The following is a 19881-nucleotide window of genomic DNA, read 5'->3' on the forward strand; positions in this document are numbered from 1 at the left end:
TATCGGCACCCCCGCCTGTTCCCCGCCGGCCCCGCGGGCACGCACCAGGCGGCAGAGCCGGCGGGGCCCCCGCCAACCGCGGCGCCCTCCCCCGCCCCAGCCCCCGCCCCCGCCCCGGCCTCCGCCCCCGCCCCCCGGAAAGCGTCACTGCGCAGGGCGCGGATGTGACGGCGACAGGCCCGGCCTCGCTCCCGGCCTCGCCCGGCTCAGCTCCGCGCCCGCGGGGAGCTGTTCCCGTGGCAACGATGGCCGACCCGTCCCGGCGCCTGGCGGAGGGCGCCCGCCGCCGCCGCCCCCCCGGGGAGGAGCGGCGGGAGCCTCCCGGCACCGGGCGCTGCCGGACGCGCCACAGGCTGAAGGCGGCCGCGGCCCTGGCCCGCACGGGAAGCGAGGGCTCGGCGGCGGTAAGTGCAGGCCTGGGGGCGGGCGGAGCGGCGGTCCCCGCCGGGGCGCTGGCTGGCGGCTCCCGGGGGGCGCGGGGCCGGGGCTCGCTGACCCCGCCGGTGCGCGGGCACTTCCGTGAGCCCGGGCTGCGCCCCTGGCTCCAGAGCGCTGGCGCTGCCCCGTCCCCCGCGTGGTGCTCGCTGTCGTGCCGGCGGGAAAGGCCTGCTGCCAGACCGGCTGCAGAACATGGGCTAATGGTTTTTGAAGTAGGGAGATAACTTACTTCTACTGGATTGTAATGCCTTAGGGTAACACCAGAACCTAAAATATCTTTTAAACAGATGGATTTTTTTGTTGATCTCTCATGATGGATTTTGTTGTTATCTCTCATGATTTCACTCCAGCCAGTTGCCAAGCAGTAGGCAGCTGCTCGTGCACTCTCGGACCAGGGAGATCAGGGTAAAAAATGAAAGGGTAAAAGCTGAAAAACTCGTTGGTTGAGATAAAGACAGTTAAATACCAAAACAGCTAGATACCAAAAGCCATGCACACAGCCAGAGTAAAACAAGGAATTAATTCACTGCTTCCCACAGGCACGCAGGTGTTCAGCCATCTCGAGGAGAGCAGAGCCCTATCATCTGTGACAGTGATTTGAGCAAGCAGGCATCATCACTCCAAATGTCTCACCTTTCCTCTTTCTTTCCCCCATGTTGTATATTGAGGATGATGTCACATGGTGTGGAATATCCCTTTGGTCATTTTGGGTCACCTGTCCCATCTGTGTCTCCTCCCAGCCTCCCACCAACTTCCTCACCAGTGTGAAAGTACAAACAACAGAGACAACCTTGGCTCTGTGTAAGCACTGCTCAGCAATAACAAGAACATCTCTGTATTATCAACCCCGTGTTCATCACAGATTTAAAACTCGGGCCCAGACCAGTCACTGTGAAGAAAATTTACCGTCTCAGGCAAAATCAGCATAACAATCTGACTAGATAAAAGGCAGTGCGTACTTGAGGATGACATCTGGTTATTTCTGATTCAGTCTTGAAAAAAAATACTTATTTTGGCAGGAGCACATCCCTGGAGATTGTCTCATCCAACAAGCTGTGTGTAGTCCCGCATGAATGCCCAGCAAAGAGGGGCAGAGTGTGCAGAAACAGAAACAGAAGCAGAACTTGGAAGGTGATAATGTAGTTCAAGTGCAATTACTTCTTTGGCTTTGTTTTAAAGTACAGAACTAACTGTTCTCATACTTTTCATGTCTTAATGCTAGATTTTTTTAAAGCTATGTTTTGGAGGATACCATGTAAATCAAGAAATTTATTGACCACATCAAGGGAGTTAAGAGTGGGGAAGAAGACAGGGCTGCCTGTTATCTTCATCTATGCCAGCATGATTCAAATGCTGTGTAAAACTTGTAGCACAGAAGAGCTAGATCTCACTGTGAAGAGGACCAAAGTAGTTAGGTCATACTGCCTCTTTGTTCAGCATTCTCTCAGAGCCACTGCTGGGTTTTGCAACCTTAAAAGCAATTGTTACGGGTTTCTGCATCAAATGTAAGATTCTTGACTCTCTGTGATAGCAATGATCTTCTGTCTCTGTCTTTTCCAGAACATGACTTCAGATAAGGAGTTTGCAGAAGATAGCAATTTTTCGCCAAAAGCCAGCACCAGTAAGCTGCCGACAGATGCATCTCCCGACTCCAAATGCCCCATCTGCCTGGATAGATTTGACAACGTTGCATATCTAGATCGCTGCTTGCACAGGTTCTGCTTCCGCTGTGTCCAGGAATGGTCAAAAAACAAAGCAGAATGCCCACTCTGCAAGCAACCCTTTTTTTCCATTTTCCATACGATTCGTGCTGAAGATGACTTCAAGGAGTACGTACTCAGCCCTTTAGAAACTAGCTCCTTTGCCAGCCCTGACGGCCGGAGATTTCGTTATCGCACTACCTTAACGCGGGAGCGCCGCGCGCGCAGTTCCCCTTCCCGGCGGATGCTGTCCCCTCCAGATAACGGGATGCTGTTTGAAGGGCTGTCGAGTGAGCCGACGCGCCGGAGACACAGAGAGATTCAGCAGATGATCAGGAGGCTGGCCTCAAGGAGAAAGGCCAGCGCAGAGGGCAGATCTCTGCGACAGATTCAGGAGGAGGACATGATCAGCTTCCGCAGGGCTCTGTACCGCACCGGCGTGCGCATCCGCAGCATTCAGGACGGTGGCCGCTATCGAGAGATTTCGGCAGAGTTCTTCCGCCGCAACCCTGCTTGCCTGCACCGGTTGGTTCCTTGGCTGAAGAGAGAACTTACAGTCCTGTTTGGTGCCCACGGATCTCTGATCAATATTGTGCAGCACATAATCATGAGTAACGTAACTAGGTATGATCTGGAAAGTCAGGCCTTTGCTGATGATTTAAAGCCATTTTTGCTGAATCGGACAGAACACTTCCTGCATGAATTCATCAGTTTTGCTCGTTGTCCTTTTAACTTAGAAGCATATGATCAGCATGCCAATTATGACTGTCCTGCACCATCATACGAGGAAGGAAGCCACTCAGACTCCTCGATTATTACAATATCTCCAGATGTGGTGTACCCACAAGGGCCAGATAATAGTCTGTCTGTACCTGGTCTTGGCCAGGCCCCCTGGGATGATGAAACTCCAGGGCCTTCCTATTCCATTTCAGAAGAGGTTCGTGCAACCATAGCTTCTCCTCTGGAGTCCTCAGAAAGTTCTGATGAGGACTCTGCTTCAGGGAGTCGGAGAACCAAACTGCAAACTGGCTTACAGGCTAATGCTGACTCAAATGACAGTGGCTCTTCCTCAGACAATTGCGTCATTGTTGGGTATGTTAAGCCATTAGCTGAGAGAACCCCAGAAGTGGTTGAGCTGTCCTCTGACTCTGAGGAGTCCATCAAGGAAGAGAAAAGGGAAGATGTCAAGAAACAGCTACCAGTCCAGTGTCACAGCTGGAGTGACAGTGAACCAAGCAGGAGCTTCTCACCTCATTCCCCATCATACAGGGAGGATGTAGGAAGTTGTAGAAGCTGTTTATCTCCTGCAGTTGAGAAGATGGAATCAAAAGAGGATGAGAAGAACAAATGTAAAAGAAAAGATCTGCCTCCACACGACTTGAGTTGGTGCCCCTCTCCAGGGAGTGACACAGTATGCTCCCCTTGGAATCACAGATTGTCTAAGAAGGGAAAGTCCAGAAGCCCACAGTCCTGTTCACGGGACAGTCGAGGCAGTCATGGCCATCGGTCTAGAAGGGAGCACTGTAGCAAAAGCCATCTTAAAAGGAGACGATCGAGAAGTGGAGATAGTAACAAATATAGGAGTAGAAGAAGCAGCAGAAGGTCAAGGGCTCATGACACCAGAACCTCTCTGAAAAGCCAGAGGTGCTCTCTAAGTGGTGAGAGTACTCCATCCAGAGAAGTGAGTAGATCACGTTCACGTAGCAAAGGCCACAGTAAAAGGAGATCAAGAAGTAGAGACAGCGATCGCTATTATGTAAGAGACAGTTATCAAAGTAGACACCAGTGGGGTTCTGCTTTCTGTAGTCGAAAGGTGTTTGGAGACAGCTATGAATCCTCCAGCAGAAGGAGGACCCGGTCTAACACTCTTTACTCAAGGCAATCTGCTAGTCCAGAATACAGGATACGATCATTTATTGAGAGGACAGATCTGCATAGCCAGAGGGGACTCCATGAGAGACACTATTACTGTTATGAAAGATGCAGGTCAAGGAGTCGGTCAAGCAACCGATCAAGGACTCCTTCTGGAGGAACTGACAGAATGAAAAGTGAAAAGCCTGGTGGAAAAAGGAAGTACAAAACTCGCCACCTGGAGAATGCATTCATGGAGGACACAAGTCTAGAAAGAGAAAATGACTCCAAGAAAACTTCCTCAAAATTTGGTGATTGCTGCAAAAATGAAGATAGCCTGTCAGACAATCGTGCAAGCAGCGAGACAAAGCGCAAGAAAAGGAAGAAGAAAATGAGGAGTCCAAGTGTGGAGATAGTCTACGAAGGAAAAGCAACAGACACAACGAGGCATCTTAAAAAGAAAAAGAAAAAGCATAAGAAGAAACACCGGAAACATCACATGAGTAACTCAGTACATTCTTCTCCGGTGGTGATTACGATTGATAGTGATAGCAGCAAAGAGCCAGAAAGTACTGAATGGGACAGCAGTATTACATGGACAGGCACAGCTCTGATAAATGAGAGGGAAAATGAGTCTCCATCTCCTTTTCTGAGGAGGACAGGATGTGAGGAAACTGTAGGAATAGACAAAAAGTGTGATATCCCTGCTACAAGGGAAAACTTAGATGGTAGCAATGGAAATGCTGATGTCAAACTTCAAGAAACAGCAGCTGATCAGAGTGTTACCACCCTCAATACCAGCAGTAAGGCCTCTCACACAGAAACTGTAACCAGTTATGTTCAGGAAGCACCAGCAGCGCCTTCCAGTCAACTGCCTTCCCCCAGGACTTCCTTCCTAGAATGTCCAGAGAGAGAGCCATTGATACTGAGACTGCCAAAGAGACTTGTCAACAGATCCTCATGGTTTGATTTCCCAGAAGAAAAAATGTAGTAGACTTTCCTTGGAACATTGTTTAAACTGTGAATTTAACTACTTTTTTTTTCCCCTTCAGAACTAAAATGTCTGATAGGGTTTCTGTCTGTTAAAAATACGTCTAGTAAATGTGTAAAACTGTTGAATGTGTATGCACCTTTAAGTCAAAGAAGATAGAATATAGTATGTAATTCTAAGTTTGTTAGAGGACTGTTTGGAAGTTTTAATTTCATAAAGCCATCCACACAGTATTTCAAAGTTTTGTTTAAATCAAACAACAGAAAAGGAGCCCAAAACAAGAGCCAGGAAATGCATTTTATGGGGATTGCTCCTTTAGGACAAGGGAAACATTGTTTAGTTCATAAAAAGGGATTCAGTCTGAATTCCAGCATCATTTCAATCTCTTTGGGTTAAGCTGATCTCTGCTGAAAAGTAGTTAGTGATTTCTACAGAAATCCTCAAAAGACTTTTGAATAATTTTAAGGTAAGCTATGTCAAAATATGAATAAAGCAATAAGATTTTTTGTTGTTGTTTGTTGAAATATATTTACATATGTACTGTGTGTTTTGCAAATGCAGTTTTTTCTTTTGGTTTTGAGTGTCTCATGCATCTTGACGTGGGTATTTGTGCAGTCAGGAGTACTCCAGATTGGAAGGGTTGTCTGGAGATCAGCTGGTACAAGCTTTCACTGAAAACAGGAACTTTAATCAGATTGTGTAGGATTGGTTCGGTTTTGAGTTTTTCCAAAAGCTGGGTAGCCTCTGTCCTACCCTTTCTAACACAGGAGTGTTCCCTTGGGAAACATTTTTTTCCCAGATTTCTTTTTATTTCCCTTGTTGGAACCTGCACATTCTGCCTTGCATTCTACAGCTGTGCAGCCTTCAAGGAGTCTTTTCTTTATACCCTACTGCTGCATACTTGGAAGATTTCTGTGTTGTCTGTCCTTGGCAATAAAACACTTCCTCCTGAACCCCTTGAAATAACCAACATTCACCCAGCTCAGTACATCCTAGATGTCCTGCTGCAGGTATGTGCAAGGTACAGGGATCTGGCAGGGTTTTGTTCTCCAGGTCTTGCCCTTCACTGCATGCACAGCAGTAGCCCTGAGGGCCGAATGGGGGAGATACCTTCTGTCTCTCCTACATTACTTCCAAGCATTTGTTCAGAGTTTCACCTTGGCTGGTTGCCTGCCAGATACTCACCAAGCTGCTCTGTCACTTTCCTATCTCTGCAGGATGGGGGAGAAAGTAAGATCAGAAAGCTGGGTTGAGATAAGGGCAAGGGAGGGTACTGTCACTAGCCAGATAGAGTTGGGGACAATTAGTATCTTCTATTGCCAATGAAAAATTGAGTAGGGGGATAAGAAACAAAGGAAAAACTAAAGCAAATTTTCCCTTCCTTCTCAGCTTCACTCTGCCATTACAGGATCTTCTACCTCCCCAGCTGTCCAGGAGGATGGGAAATGGGTATCGTGGTCAGTCCATAACATTCAGTCTTGCTGCTTCTTACTCCCTATACTGTTCCTCTGCTCTAACATGGGCCCTTTCTACAGGTGTGCAGTACTTCTGAAACAGGTTGCTCCAGCTGCCAGGAAGCCTGCTCCTGTGTGTGCTCCTAAGGACAGGCTTCAGCTCCTGACAGGAACCTGTTCCTGTGTGAGACCTCCATGGCCTGTAGCTTCCATCAGGGCATCCCTGCCTGCTCCAGAGTGGGGCTTTTCCACAGGCTTCAGGTGAGTCTCTGCTCCACTGTGGTTATCCAGTGGCTGAAGTGGGCAGCTTGTCTCACCATCATCTTCATCACCTGGAATTGCCCAGGCTGTAGAGAAGGGCTGCTCCTGCCCAACCAGTCGGCACAGATTGGCTGAACCTGAGAGAGAATGAGGAGTGATGACAGCGAGCTCCACTCTTGCCTCTGGGGGCACCTCTGGGCTGCAGGTTGGTTTCTACCTTGGGATTGGGTTTTGGGGAGCATAAATGTCTGAAGGAGCTAGGGCACTGGGAGCCCCGGGGACCATGAAGTGTGAACCATAGTGGTGATCTTGCCATGGTCCATTCTGGCTATTGGCTGCTAAGAGCTCTCTGGCATCTCCAAGGAATGAATGTGGCTCCCTTTGTTCTGTTTAGCCTGACAACCTATCCGAATTCTCCTGGAGGGCAGGGTCTCAGGGACTGGTGTGGCAGATGGCTCAGGGATTGTTGATGCAAGTGCCTTTGACTGGAAGCTTTAGTCCATCCACAGAGCTGGGGTATCCTTGGCATAAGTGGGACTTGACCTACACTTGGAGTGTACAGGCTATTGAGGAGAGGGCAGGGTGAAGTGGACTAGTTGAACTAAATAGAAGGGAGAGGTTTGATGGTACAGCCTTTACAGTTGGTGATGCTGTTGTTGGGAGCTTCTGGGTGACAATGAAGGGATGGAAAACAAAAGAGATGCAGTGAGTGTCTGCTATCAGTTGCCCAGCCAGGATGCCAGTGCTGAGAAGTTAATTTGACAGGCAATTATGAGAAATTTCCAGATCAGCAGCCTTACGGCAGATAAAATGTGAAGGGTGTCTAGGGCAGTGAGGAAAACAAGTGTGCTACAGGCAGCCATTGCTTTCCAAGTGCTGATTTGTGTAAACCAGCTCATCACTCGCACTGCACCTACCTGCAAAGTGTGAGTAAGCAACATGACTTGGTATTAAGTGCTACTAAGAATTTTCCTTGCATGGAGAAAGCCTTGTGGTTTGACCCCAGCTGGTGACTAACCACCATGCAGCTGCTCACTTACAACACCCTACCCCAGTGGCATGGGGAGGAGAACCTGGGGGATAAAGAAATGTGAAACTTGTTGGTGAACAGTTTAATAATTGAACTGGAGTAGAATATAATAGTAGTATTAGTAATAGTAATAAAATGAGAGAGAGAAAGAACCAAAGAAAAAAAAAAGTAGTGTACAATAGAATTGCTCACCTTCTGGCCAATGCCAAACCCAGATAGGCCCTCTTCTGGGTAACTCCTCCAGTTTATATACTGGGTATGACATTCTGTTTTGTGGAACATACCTTTGACCAGTTCAGGTGCCCTGTCCTGGCTGTGCTCCTCTCCACCTTTTTGTGTGCCTCTCCACCTCACTGGCAGAGCGTGAGTCACTGAACAATCCTTGACTCAGAGTAAGCACTCAGCAACAACCAAACCATCAGTGTGTTACCAGCATCGTTCTCATACTGAATCTTAAACACGGTGCTGTACCTGCTTCTAAAAAAAATCAATTAAAATTCCAGCCAAAAACAGGACAGGGTCTGAGCTGCATTAATCAGCTCAGGGTAGGAAATTAAATTTATCAAACCTCTTCCAGAGTCCCCATGGCATGATTTTGTAAGCTTAGGCAAGACTTCAGTTAGCATTGGTGTTGGATTTAACAACCCACATCACCTTATCTGGGGCTATTTGAGTTTCTTTGGATATCCTGCTTGTTTTCCAGATGCCTTTTGAGAAGAAGGTGTCTTATGTAGCAGACCTAGGGTGTAAAGCCCTGAACTCTCTTGACGTGTTTTTTAAAGTTTAACATTAAGTTTTTTATTCCCTGAGACAGGTGCATGGGAGAAACGCAACCTTCTCAGAAGGTTAAACTTTTACAGGCAAACTTCAGAAAATAAGGGTACCTGGCAAATTTTAAAACATGCAGTTGACATAAAGCGTTTCACAAGGCATTGACTTAGCAAACTCTAATCCATCCAACTTTAAGTTACCCAGATTTCAAGAAGAGGAAGTTAGAAAGGTAGAGGGTGTGTCTTTTGCAACTTTGTCTGCTTTGGCCTGCTGGGACCCTCCCCTTCACATGGGGCTTCTGGTGTGCCAGTGGCTGATGAACATTGTGGAGCTGGACTAGAGGCTCCAGGGAGGTGGGATATGGAGAACTGCGTCATCCTACATTTTTCAGAGCTTGCCTTGCCATCCTGACACACACACACACAGAGAGACACACACACACACTTCAGTTGTTTTGAGCAAGCAATGATTTTCTCCAGTCTCACACTAGGGTAACTTGAAATCTCAGGAGCGACACAACAGCAGATAAACCCACTAGAGTTATCCAGAGCCTGCTCATGTACGCATGGGATCTTGTTTACAGTTCATCTTGTCAGAAACACATAATAACCCAGTGTGCTCTTCATGAGGCTCCTCCTTCAGTACCCACCTACTGTGCATCAAATGAGAATGTTCATCACATTGAAGTGAAACTGCAGGGATGAAGCAAGTTTCTGTCTGCAAACTGGACCAGAATACAAAAGGTGGCTGCAGAAAATGCTGCTGCTGCTGTCATGTGTATCTATTGAACATTTTATTGGTAGATGAATTATCAGCAGTGTCACAGATGCTCTGTGGCTCAGTTTTAAGAAGGTTCAAGTGTCAGTTTCCAGCAAGTGGGAGCTGTCTACAGTTCGACAGGCTTCATGGCCTTTGCCATGGAGTGACAGAAGACCTGGAAACATCCCAAGCCTAGCTAGGTAACCTGCTCATGTAGGTATGTTGTCAGTGGTCTCCAGAAGGGGAACTAAATTAACTAAAGCAAACCTTTTGTATTACCAAGGGCTGATGAAAAGTAGAGGAAAAGTCCCCTCTTAGGATGCTTTGGAATGCTGAGACCTGAAGAACTTTTTGCCCAAGGTGTGGTGTGACCAACTGCACATCTAAGATAATCTTCAGTCTTGAAGAATAACATGTGAACTAATGTGTGTGGCAATAATACCATTTATCTTTTGAAAACCTGTAGCCATTAGAGATGAGACATCCATCCAGAGTGTTATGCACAGAACAAGTCACAACTAAATGACAATCCACTGTCCAAGGCATTGAGATGAACATCAAGTGCAATGGGGAAAAGACATTCAAAGCATAACTTTTTTTTTTACGTTCACCTGGTGAGTGTAGCTGGGATGCTAAGTTTAATCCTCAGCCAATTACATGAGCCAGATCACACAGCTTCTCCAAAACAGAGGGCTTTGTGCCTTGAATTCATAGCAGTTTATTGTCAATTAGCTGAAGAATCAAAAATGAATGTATATACATGCATATGTATGTGTATGGACACCTGCATGCATTATGCTTATGAGGGGAGAGAGGGGGGAGAGCAGAGAGCTGACAGATGCCTTTTGTACCCTGGGAGAGGAGAAAAGGAAAAGCAAATACTGTACATCTCCTGCATGCACTCCTATTTTATTTGGATATATGAAAGAAGGAAAAATCTCCAAACCACTGGATGGACTGGTATCTTGTAAGATTTATGAACTTCTAAATTTAGAAAAGTAATTTTACTCTTGCTGTTGTATTGTAGGCTCTTGTGAAAGAGTCAGTAAGAAAAAAAATGTAAGTTACTTCCTCTGTGAGAGCATGTACAAGTAGCATAAAATAGGTTCAATTAATCTTTTCAGCCACTGAGTTTACTCTGGATAAACAAAGCATGTATCAAATTGTATGTCCTAGAAAGGTAATCAACCTTACAAAATGTTTCACAGTTCTGCTTTTCTCATTATTGTATTGCAGATAGTTTTGTGAATGGAAAAACCGTTCAAGCAAAATGTTAAATAGCATTCATTTGTCATTTTCCTGCACAGACAGAGCGGCATCCTGCTGGATCTCAAAATACGTAGTCATTATGAAGTTTGCATTGAACTGTTCATCCTTTTTTGCTCTTTTTTCTCATGTCATGTTCTTTTGTGATGGGTAATTTCCAGAATGCCTGCTTCAGTTGGTACAGGTGAAGACTATGCGGGAATCACACAGATGATTAGATACAGAGGATCATCACAAGTGATTGAACTGTGTTCAGATAACCTGTATAGGCAACCTCTACTGCTTTACCTGTAGCTATAGATGTTTCTTCATGACAACCATTTTCCAAATCACATTACCAAGATCATTACAGAAGAAATCTGTAATTTTAGGCTGAGGCATTAATGAGTATAAACAGATTTTATCAATCCCTTATATTTATTTTTTTTCAAGAAGGAGTAAAGAAATCTCTACAGGTTTCATGGCGGGTTGGTGCAGAAATAACTCAGTAGTACTCTATGACTTTTGCTATGAAGGGAGTAGTAGTAAACAATTGTATTAAATAGTCCCAGGTTAAAAAAGGGAAGAAGTAAAATTTGAAATAAAGGGTTCAGCCACAAACAGAACCTCATGTTGTTTAATGGCACAATCTTTTGCGCAGGCATCCCATTTTCAGTGAGTGAGAGTTTTGTTACACTATCATCATTGCACACTAGGTGCTGTTGCTCACTTTAATGCAAGAATTTCAGTGTTCCAAAGTATGATTAAATACCACCAATATATTTTATTTTAATTCCAAATTTTCTAATGCTTTATGTGAGGTTTGCTATTTACTGCCAGATTTACAGGGCTGGTTGGGTAAACTAGGTTAGAGTTGATTATCCTTGGGAGTATTAATAATCTTTGTTTTAACGTGCCAAAATTGTCAGAAGTTGATTGCACTATTGCTGTCTTTTTGCACAGGCCAATTGATTGCTACAGAGCAGTGATGGAAGACAGTGCTGGTGTACAGTCAGAAAACAGCTGAGTGCAGGAAACAGCCAGCACCACAATGAAGATTGCCAAAGAACAAATTGCTGTCACAGAATAATACCCCTACCATGTTCCACAGGCCAAACAGGTGAATAATGATCTCATCTCCTACACAGCACTGAGAAGACATGCTGAAATCGTATGCAGCATATTACCTGTGTTGTAACCACAGCTGCCAGAGAGAGAGTTTTTTATAAAACTGCCTTCTTGTCACCAATTAGAGATTATCATGATCAGTGCCAGTTCTCTAGATATTTCCTTCAGCAATATTAACGTCATTTAGGAAATGAAGGTTAGCCTTTACTCATGTACAACTACCAAATTAATTGTTTTGAGTCCTGCCGTCTCCTCACCCCATGTCAGCAGGCTGCTGGATTTCTAAACTCAAAGAACATATTTGGAGTGAGCTTGAGTCAGGTGTGAATATTTAGGAGAGTGGAGAAGTAGTGTTGAAGAATATATTTGGTCCAGGTAGCACAGTGTGAGCACAGGTTGAGCTCTCAGGGCAGGAGTCCAAGCTCACTGATCCTTTCATGACAAAGGGCCTGGGGACCTGTAGCTGAGCAAGGGAGATTACCAGAGGAGCCAACAATTCCAGGCTTTCCCATGTGTCCCATCCTGCTGTAAAAGGGGAACTGGGGAGGATTATTTTGATAGATTTCTCTGATGAAAATGAAGAGCAAACGCAACAATACTATATCTGAGAACTGTTTGTTGATAAAGATAAGTGATCCTTATGTTTTTGTTACTGCTGAACAGTGCTTGCACAGAGCCAAGGCTTTTGCTGCTCCTCACCTACCCCACCAGTGAGGAGGCTGAAGGAAGGAGGCTGCACAAGGAATTGTGAGGGGACAGAACTGACCGAAGGGACATCTCAGTGCCATACCTTACAGCTTAGCACACAAATTTGAGGGGGGAAGAGGAAGGAAAGGGAGTTTGGAGTCATGACATTTGTCTTCCCAAGTCATCCTTACGCATGATGGGGCCCTGCTCTCCTGGAGATGGTGAACACCTGCCTATGCAGTGAATGAATTCCTTGATTTGCTTTGCTTCTGTGTGTGACTTTTACTTTCCCTATTAAACTGTCTTTATCTCAACCCAGGTGTCCCATCCTGCCATAAAAGGGGAGTTGAGGAGGATTATTGCTAGATTTCTTGGACGAAAATAAAGTGCAAACACAGCAGTATTATATCTGAGAGCTGTTTATTGGTAAAGAGTTATTGGTAAAGAAGATAAGATCTGGGATAAAAGCCCAGGGGTTCCCTTGTTTTGGGTCTCTCCTTGGAGGCAGCAGCTTGAGCTGATTATTTGTTTTTTAGTTACTGTACCAAGATGATCTGTACGTCTGAGACTCTGCTATGGGAAACCTGAGGTCTGTCAACACAGCAAGGAAATGCGTTGTGACTGTGTAAGTGTGGTGGAAAGGGTGTATCTTGGAATAGCCTGGTCCCAGCTCAGGTGGTGCGAGAGTGACTGGCTCCTGCATGGTCAGACTGGGAAGTTTCCTTAACAGTAGGAAGGAACATTTTTTTTGCACACCATGGTCAAAAGTGGTCATGGAAAAGGAAACATCTTTTTCACGAGGTGAACCACACTTTCCTGAACAAAGTGTTCTGAAGGTTTTATTAGATCGGGTGGATTTAGGATGAATGATGGTCTCATTTTTAACTGACTGCCTTGGTCTATGTGCCCTGTTAAGTGTTCACCCTATGAATACTGTGCTGTTTTGTGTGATTCTAGATGGATACCACTTCTAGCTGAGTGGAAGTTATATACTTACCACAGAAGATCTGGGCTTCATTACAAGAATTAACTTGTTACAGTTCGGGTGTTTAAGGCATCTCTCTGCATCCCAGAGCTTGGGATAAAGAATAAAAACCAGCAAAGCCCCACTTCTTAGTGGGAGATCATAGGTTCTTCTGCAAGTTCTATGTATGCAGAGTGCTTAAACAGTGGTCTTAAAAGTATAAAATGACAATTCATAGTCTAAGCTCTGATGTTTCCCAAAAGAGGTTACATAACCTCCATGAGAAAAGTTTATGGTATCCTGGGCATCTGCAGCACAAGAACATCCCAAGACAGTTATGAAATGAAAATAGGGAATAACTGTTGTAGGTACATCACCCTGCCTGGACTTTTTATTTAATAGCGTTTTTCAGTTATGTAGATGTATTTGTTTACACTTAGGCACAGTATTCCTGAAAGGACAGTGGAGATAACATACATGGAACTTCTTCCTCCCTGTTGAAACATCATAAAGAAGCTCATAAGTAATAAATTTTATCAATGATTAGCAACATCTCTACAAAATGGGTAAAAGCTCTAGAGCTCTCTTTTTCCCTCTGATCTTTCTTCTCTTCTTTATTAATCCTTTTCTCCTTTTAGCACATTTTACATTTGTTCTGCAGGTACCCTGAACATCTCAGATATTTGATCAAATAGGGCAATATGGGCAGAGTGTGAATCTTGGGAAGTTAATGTCAGAGCTCTGAGGGCATTGCATTCCAGCCTTCTCCCCAGTTCTTGTCTGCCTACACTGATGTCCAGCTCTGGCATGGTGCAGCCATTAGCCTGGGGTTGTAGTGTTGGGGTGCCAGGGGCTGTGCTGGGGGCCTCCCCATCACTTGGGAGTTGTGCATCACCTCAGCCCCACTGGTTTGTTCTTGTGCCCAGACTCCCAGCTCCTCATCCAAGCATCCAGCTGTTGCTACTTGCCAGTGTTGGAGGCACAAACTGGTTCAGCTTCCAGTTACCTTAGCATTGTGCTGCATGCCTTGAGTCTGGTTTTGTGATGCTCTGCTTCCACGTCCTGAAATATTACATTGCCAGTACCACTTAACAGGGGTTTAACAGGAGAATCTAGAAAATTGTCACAAGAAGGGCTTTGTATCAGCCCTGGCATGCTTTCATGTTGACTAAAAATGACAGTGAAATAAATTTCAGGAAAGTCTGCAATGGTGAACTTTCCTGCACAGGTTCTCTTCCCTGTTTTCCCATGTTCTTTCTTACTTTAACTTAAGTTGGTCCATGCTATGGCTCATTCACTTCTGACTGTACTTCTGCTCCATCCAGACAGTTAATTTCCCGTTTTTTAAAATATTGAAGTACATAGATTTATCAGAAATACAGCTTAATTGCTCTGCAACTGTTAAATTCTCTATGTGCATAAGAGGAGGGAGAGGGACTTTTTATATGGGCAGATAGTAACAGGACAAGGGACAATGGTTTGAACTGAAAGAGGGCTGTTTAGTTTAGATATTGGAAGAAATTTATTCAGAGGGTAGTGAGGCACTGTGACAGGTTGCCCGAAGAAGCTGTGGGTATGCCATCCATGAAAGTGGTTAAGGCAGGTTGGATGGAGCTCTGAACAACCTGATCTAGTGAATGCCATCCCTGCCCATGTCAGGGGGATTGGGATGTAGATGATCTTTTTCAGCACAAGCCATTCATTGAAGTTGAAGATGCAGAGTGAAGTTGAGAATAAGCAGAGTAATATTAACCTGATTAGTTGTATTTTCTTTTTCATGATAGAATTCAAAGTGATATCTCTCAAGATTAAACTTTGCTAATACCTGTAGGTATTTGCTTCGAACAACCTGCTTTTTGTAGGGGACTAAAAAAATCGAATTTCCTGGTTTTTTTCTAAAGACAACTTTATTTGTAATCCAGATTGCATCCCTGACTAATATAATTTCTCAAGAAGTATGCTATTTTCATACATCTCTACACACTGGAAATACTGTAGACCTGAAGAAATTACCTTTTTTTTGGGAGAAGAGAGACAAATCAGGATAGTCATTTCAGCCATCTGTCTCCTTAAAACACACTACCAGCATTCATGCCTTGAGTTGAACCCCACAGCATCATACCTTCTAGATACTGAAAATAAGAAATCATAGACAAAATGGGTAGCATGATTTGGCCAATGTGTTCTGTCTGATTCTGACTCTATACATTACTATGCATATGAACAATATTTAGGTTTCCTCTGAAGACCTGCTGAAGTGGAAACTCCTATGGCAGCCTTTCAGTTTTTATGGTTCCAGGGTAAGTTTTGTGAAAAATGTAGCATATAGAACAGATTAAGAAAACTCTGTAATGGTAACAGGATGATTGGACAGCAGTATGACTTTTGAGCTGAATCTCATAATTTTTTTTGTGAAACAATTGCTTCTGTAGATTTTCACTGAATGTCATTTAAGTGGGCATTTGCATATACAAAATTAAATCAGACATAGTGAAATAGACAGACTTTCTGATGAAGTCTGTCAGATTTATTAGTGAATTATTTTATTTCTACAGACTTTGTGAACTATCTTATGGAACAGCATTTTTGTTGATACAGAGCTTCTGAGTGGCTTAATATAGGAGAATAAAAATGAAAAGTAGTCTAAAGATCTTTTGGATATTTCTTTTGAAGCTGGAGTTTTCCTAAGACCTAAATTATAGTGGAGACAATTCTAGATAAGCCACTCCTTCTGAATTAAAACATCTTATGGGAATGTTAGAAATATTTGTTTCATTTTAGCATATTTAAGAGATCTCAAAAATGCCTTCTTTTTCTAATTTTCCTCTTGTGGACTCTTGACTCCAGACTCCCTGTCATGTTAGTGAGAAAAACTAAAGAGTTTAATGACAGCTGATGATGTGAGCTAAGAAGGGCTTTGTGCAAGGTGGAAGTACTGAGAGTTCTGTCAGCCTTCCTGGGGCATGGATATAAGAGCCCCAGGTATCCTGTGCATCATTAGAAGAACCAACACTCATCTTCATCTACAGAAAAGCACCCAGCAACTTTTGGTGTTCTCTACTGAGTCTGGAAAGTATACAAGTCAGACAATTTTCCCTTTCTCTTAGTCTGCCTGGGCTGAGCTTTTGCCTGACTTTGGGGTCCAGAAAAAAAAAAAAAAAAAGCATGCAGAGAACACTAAATCCTTCAGTTGCATCTTTTCATAGCATTTCATGACTTCTTGCTGTTGTATTTATTTTAAGTTTAAGCTTGGAATAGGATACTTGAAAGAGCATTTTCTCAGATTGTGGCATTTCACAGCATTTTTGGAAGTAATTTTGTTCTCTTGAAGTATCTTGTGTGATGTTTGCACAGCACAAGATAAAAATGTCTCCTCTATCCTCACACTTCCTTCTACTGGATGAAAACAGACATAATTACATGTCTATCTTTATATGCAGCTTTTATTTCTATCTCCTTTTCTGAAGTCTTCTCATGTTTCCTGGTTCCAGTGCAGCTTCTGCATGAATAATTGATCCCTCTTCATCAGGTTGCCATCTGATTAAATGATTGTCACATTGTCACTATATAAATACAGTGTTTACTGGACAATAGAATTTTAAGAGGTATTGTGCACTTTCAATTTGTAATAATGGCTTTTTGTTATGAGCTGTTCTATTCTTTAATCTGTTTGGCTGCTTTTTTTTGAAGGAGAACAGAAAACAGATCTGAGAGTTTTACCTCCAATACTGTTTTGATCTCCTTGTGTCAGTCTCTTATTATTGATGCAGTCAAGTATATGGCTAGTGAATTCTGGAAAAATTGGAAAAATACACTCTGTATGCTTTTGACTGTGCTGGTATGCACATTTATAGATCTTTTTAGAAGTATTTTGAGGTTTGGCTAAGGTCTTCATGGTCATGGACTAATGTCTGGTGGATTGGGCCTTTGATGGTGCTGAGTCATGACTAGAGCCAGCCAGAGGCTGACTGTAAATTTTGTTTCCAGAAATTTATCACTAGCAATTCTGTTTCCTAGCAATGAGTTTCCAAGTTTGTGGTTTCCATATATTTGAGCAAAATAGTAATTTTTTGCAGGGCCTATGTCTGTCTGAGCTCTTCAGCTGTGCAGTGATACCTAAAGTACCTCTTCCTTTTGCCAAAGGGATATGTATCTAATACTGTTTTTTTCCCCCAGCCTATCCAAGTCTCCACTGGGAGTGTTTGGACTGTGCTCTCAAGCACCTGCTGTCACTCTTGGGGGGCCCTGTGCAGGGCCAGAAGTTGGACTTGATGATCCTGGTGTCCAGGATCCTGATGTCCTAGTATCCTGCTCAGGATATTCTGTGATTCTATGACTTGAAACCCTCACCTCACAGCACAATGATCTGATTTCTTGGCCAAGCCCTGACAGACTGCCTTCAGGAGGAGAGGCTGGGAAACTGATTTTTAACAGTGACTCAGTGGGCATCATCTTCATCCCAGCCTCGACTCAAGCTACCAATCAGCCTGTACTGAATCAGAAAGAAATCTGAATCCCAAATTTCCTGCATGCAAGCAAATTCATGTCTCCTCTAAAGCCTTGTGTGGATGGTAAAGCTGTGGCTTTGCCTCTTCCCCCAAGACTGCAACACTGCTTACACTGCAGCTTTAAGGAAATTTTAATTATTTTGAAAACCGTCTTTCTAGTTCTGATCACTCTTAAAAATGTAGCCAAGCAAGAGGCTTTTTTAAAAAAATTAGTCAGTCAGCCAGCCTTTGCTGCTCAGCTTTTGCTACCAATCTGTTACGCCTGTCACAACAAGTTGACAGATTGTCACAATAAATGGCACAAGTTTAGGATGTTGTTTTGTTTAGCCTTCATATGAAGTACTTTGAAAAACATTTTGGTAGAGGAGTTTAATTAAAGTATAGGAAATGAACTCTGAAAGAGGGGAATAAGTCACACAGTAGTTTAAAATTGTTAGAATGGTAATTTTTATTATTTTTTGTTTACCTGGGGGGACTGAAATTTACTGCAAGTGGTTGTGAATACTGACGAAATAAATATTGATAGGGAATGTGTTGCCTGAAAGCAGACTAGGAATGTGAAAATTTCATTTACTTACTCAAATTACTTAGTTGATAATTCCTACTCCTAAGCAAGTTCAGATAGTGCAGCCTGCAAAATATTCACCCCATAAGAGGAAGGAGACCTGGTGTCTGTTCCAAGAAATGAAAATGCCCAGACATTGGTATATTTTTCATTAGGTATTCCTGTTCTGTCTGGTTTTCCACAGAGATCTGATGTTTTTCTTTTCCTTCTTGTTTTTTACATCCTGGAGTAGTCTCTGGGGAGAGATGTAATTGTGGTTTCAGTTCTCACTCCTCTTACAGACCCTGATGCATCAATGTGACTTTAAAACTTCTGTTACCATGTATCCAACTGTATGTGACAACTGACACTGCTGCCATCCCTTGTGAATTTTGTCTAATTTGGCATTGTTAAAACCAAACCTTTTTGAAACCATTCTGCCCTAAAACCACCTTCACATTCTGTCCTGAATGAATGTGTTTGAGATTGCTCAAAAAATCACCAGCAAGGGTATGAGCAAAAGTCAGATTTAATATTAAACTACAAAGCACAACAGATTCGTTGGCAAGATTCAGTCTACTTACAAAAGACAACCAACGCACAACAAGGCAGGAAGCAAGCAACAGCAAAACCAAACAAAATCCAGGCCATTAAAACTGAAATGAATTTAAAGTGCCTAGGTGTACATGTGTGTCTGTGTGTAAAGACAGCATAAACAAGAATGAAGAAAAATGTGGACTAAAGCTTAACAATACTTTACAGTTCTTTAACTTAACTTATACCTAAATTTATAGCTTAATCTTAACAATCTAATAGAGAAATAGCACTTAACAGCATTTACCCTAAATTATAACTGTAACTTATCCTCATTTCCAGATTTTCTGTAACAAAGGGTATGCATGCAGACATAGTTGGTGTAAGATAAGTTGTTTGTGGAAAAATTCCCCTCAGAGGTCAGTGAAAATACTCCCTTTGGATGCTTTTGCAACTCCTGACAGGCCCAGTTCTAGATGGCTCTTTATAGGGCCCCAAGAGATCAGCTTTAGTCATAACAGTGTTTCATGTTTTGGCCAGTGTTTTGGGCATAGTTTGGGTTAGCACTTAATTTGAAAATGAATATCGATATATTCCTATATAGAATAGGAATGTTATGCCATTCAGGCCATAGAAATATTTTACATGGCTGGTTGTGGGAAACCAGAAACTTGTTAGGAGTTCCTGAGAACAAACAGTGCTTTTCAATAAGCTCAGGAAGAGCTGAGCATAGGTGGCCTTTTCAAGGACAAAGCCTAACATGCGTTTTCTCAGAGGACACTGCAGCCTGGAAAGGAGGTAAGGAGGAATGCACCACCACAGTATCTCAAGCCATCACTGTTAGCAGCACGGGCCATTTGTCGTTCAGACCTATGACCTTGTTCAGGCCTGGTCCCTCCTCATCTTGAATCATAGCTGCCTCTTGTTCTAGTCAAATGCTTTCAGAGGGACTGCTCTACTCCTTAATGTACTCAGAGGCATTCCCATCCATGCCCTTATGTTTCTCTGTCTTGGCT

The 19881-nt window shown here is 43.5% G+C and overlaps 1 protein-coding gene across 5 annotated transcripts; it reads left to right on the forward strand.

Annotated features, from left to right (window-relative positions):
• Positions 1 to 245: 245 nt before the first annotated feature.
• On the forward strand, positions 246 to 18341 carry TOPORS (TOP1 binding arginine/serine rich protein, E3 ubiquitin ligase). Of its 5 annotated transcripts, XR_015772423.1 has the most exons (7): positions 370 to 404; positions 1458 to 1569; positions 1999 to 5446; positions 6516 to 6695; positions 6781 to 6900; positions 11464 to 11620; positions 12292 to 12604. XR_015772423.1 is itself a non-coding variant. In XM_014259521.2 (2 exons), the coding sequence occupies exons 1-2, from the start codon at positions 246 to 248 to the stop codon at positions 4978 to 4980; spliced, it is 3141 nt and encodes a 1046-aa protein (XP_014114996.1). In that variant the 3' UTR covers positions 4981 to 5508. The 5 variants fall into 5 exon arrangements, 1 of the variants encoding a protein (XP_014114996.1); XR_001332007.2 differs by lacking the exons at positions 1458 to 1569; positions 12292 to 12604 and adding an exon at positions 17456 to 18341 and having other exon boundaries at positions 246 to 404; XR_001332006.2 differs by lacking the exon at positions 1458 to 1569 and having other exon boundaries at positions 246 to 404; positions 12292 to 12605.
• Positions 18342 to 19881: the final 1540 nt, after the last annotated feature.

Source organism: Pseudopodoces humilis, chromosome 4, assembly GCF_049639895.1.
Source record: "Pseudopodoces humilis isolate 2021_Gansu_Grassland_sample_001 chromosome 4, ASM4963989v1, whole genome shotgun sequence".
Taxonomy (NCBI): domain Eukaryota; kingdom Metazoa; phylum Chordata; class Aves; order Passeriformes; family Paridae; genus Pseudopodoces; species Pseudopodoces humilis.

Coding starts and splice junctions, on each gene's coding strand:
- TOPORS (XM_014259521.2), top strand. CDS start 246: ATGGCCGACCCGTCCCGGCGCCTGGCGGAGGGCGCCCGCCGCCGCCGC. Junction 405..1,998: donor GAAGCGAGGGCTCGGCGGCG/GTAAGTGCAGGC, acceptor TGTCTTTTCCAG/AACATGACTTCAGATAAGGA.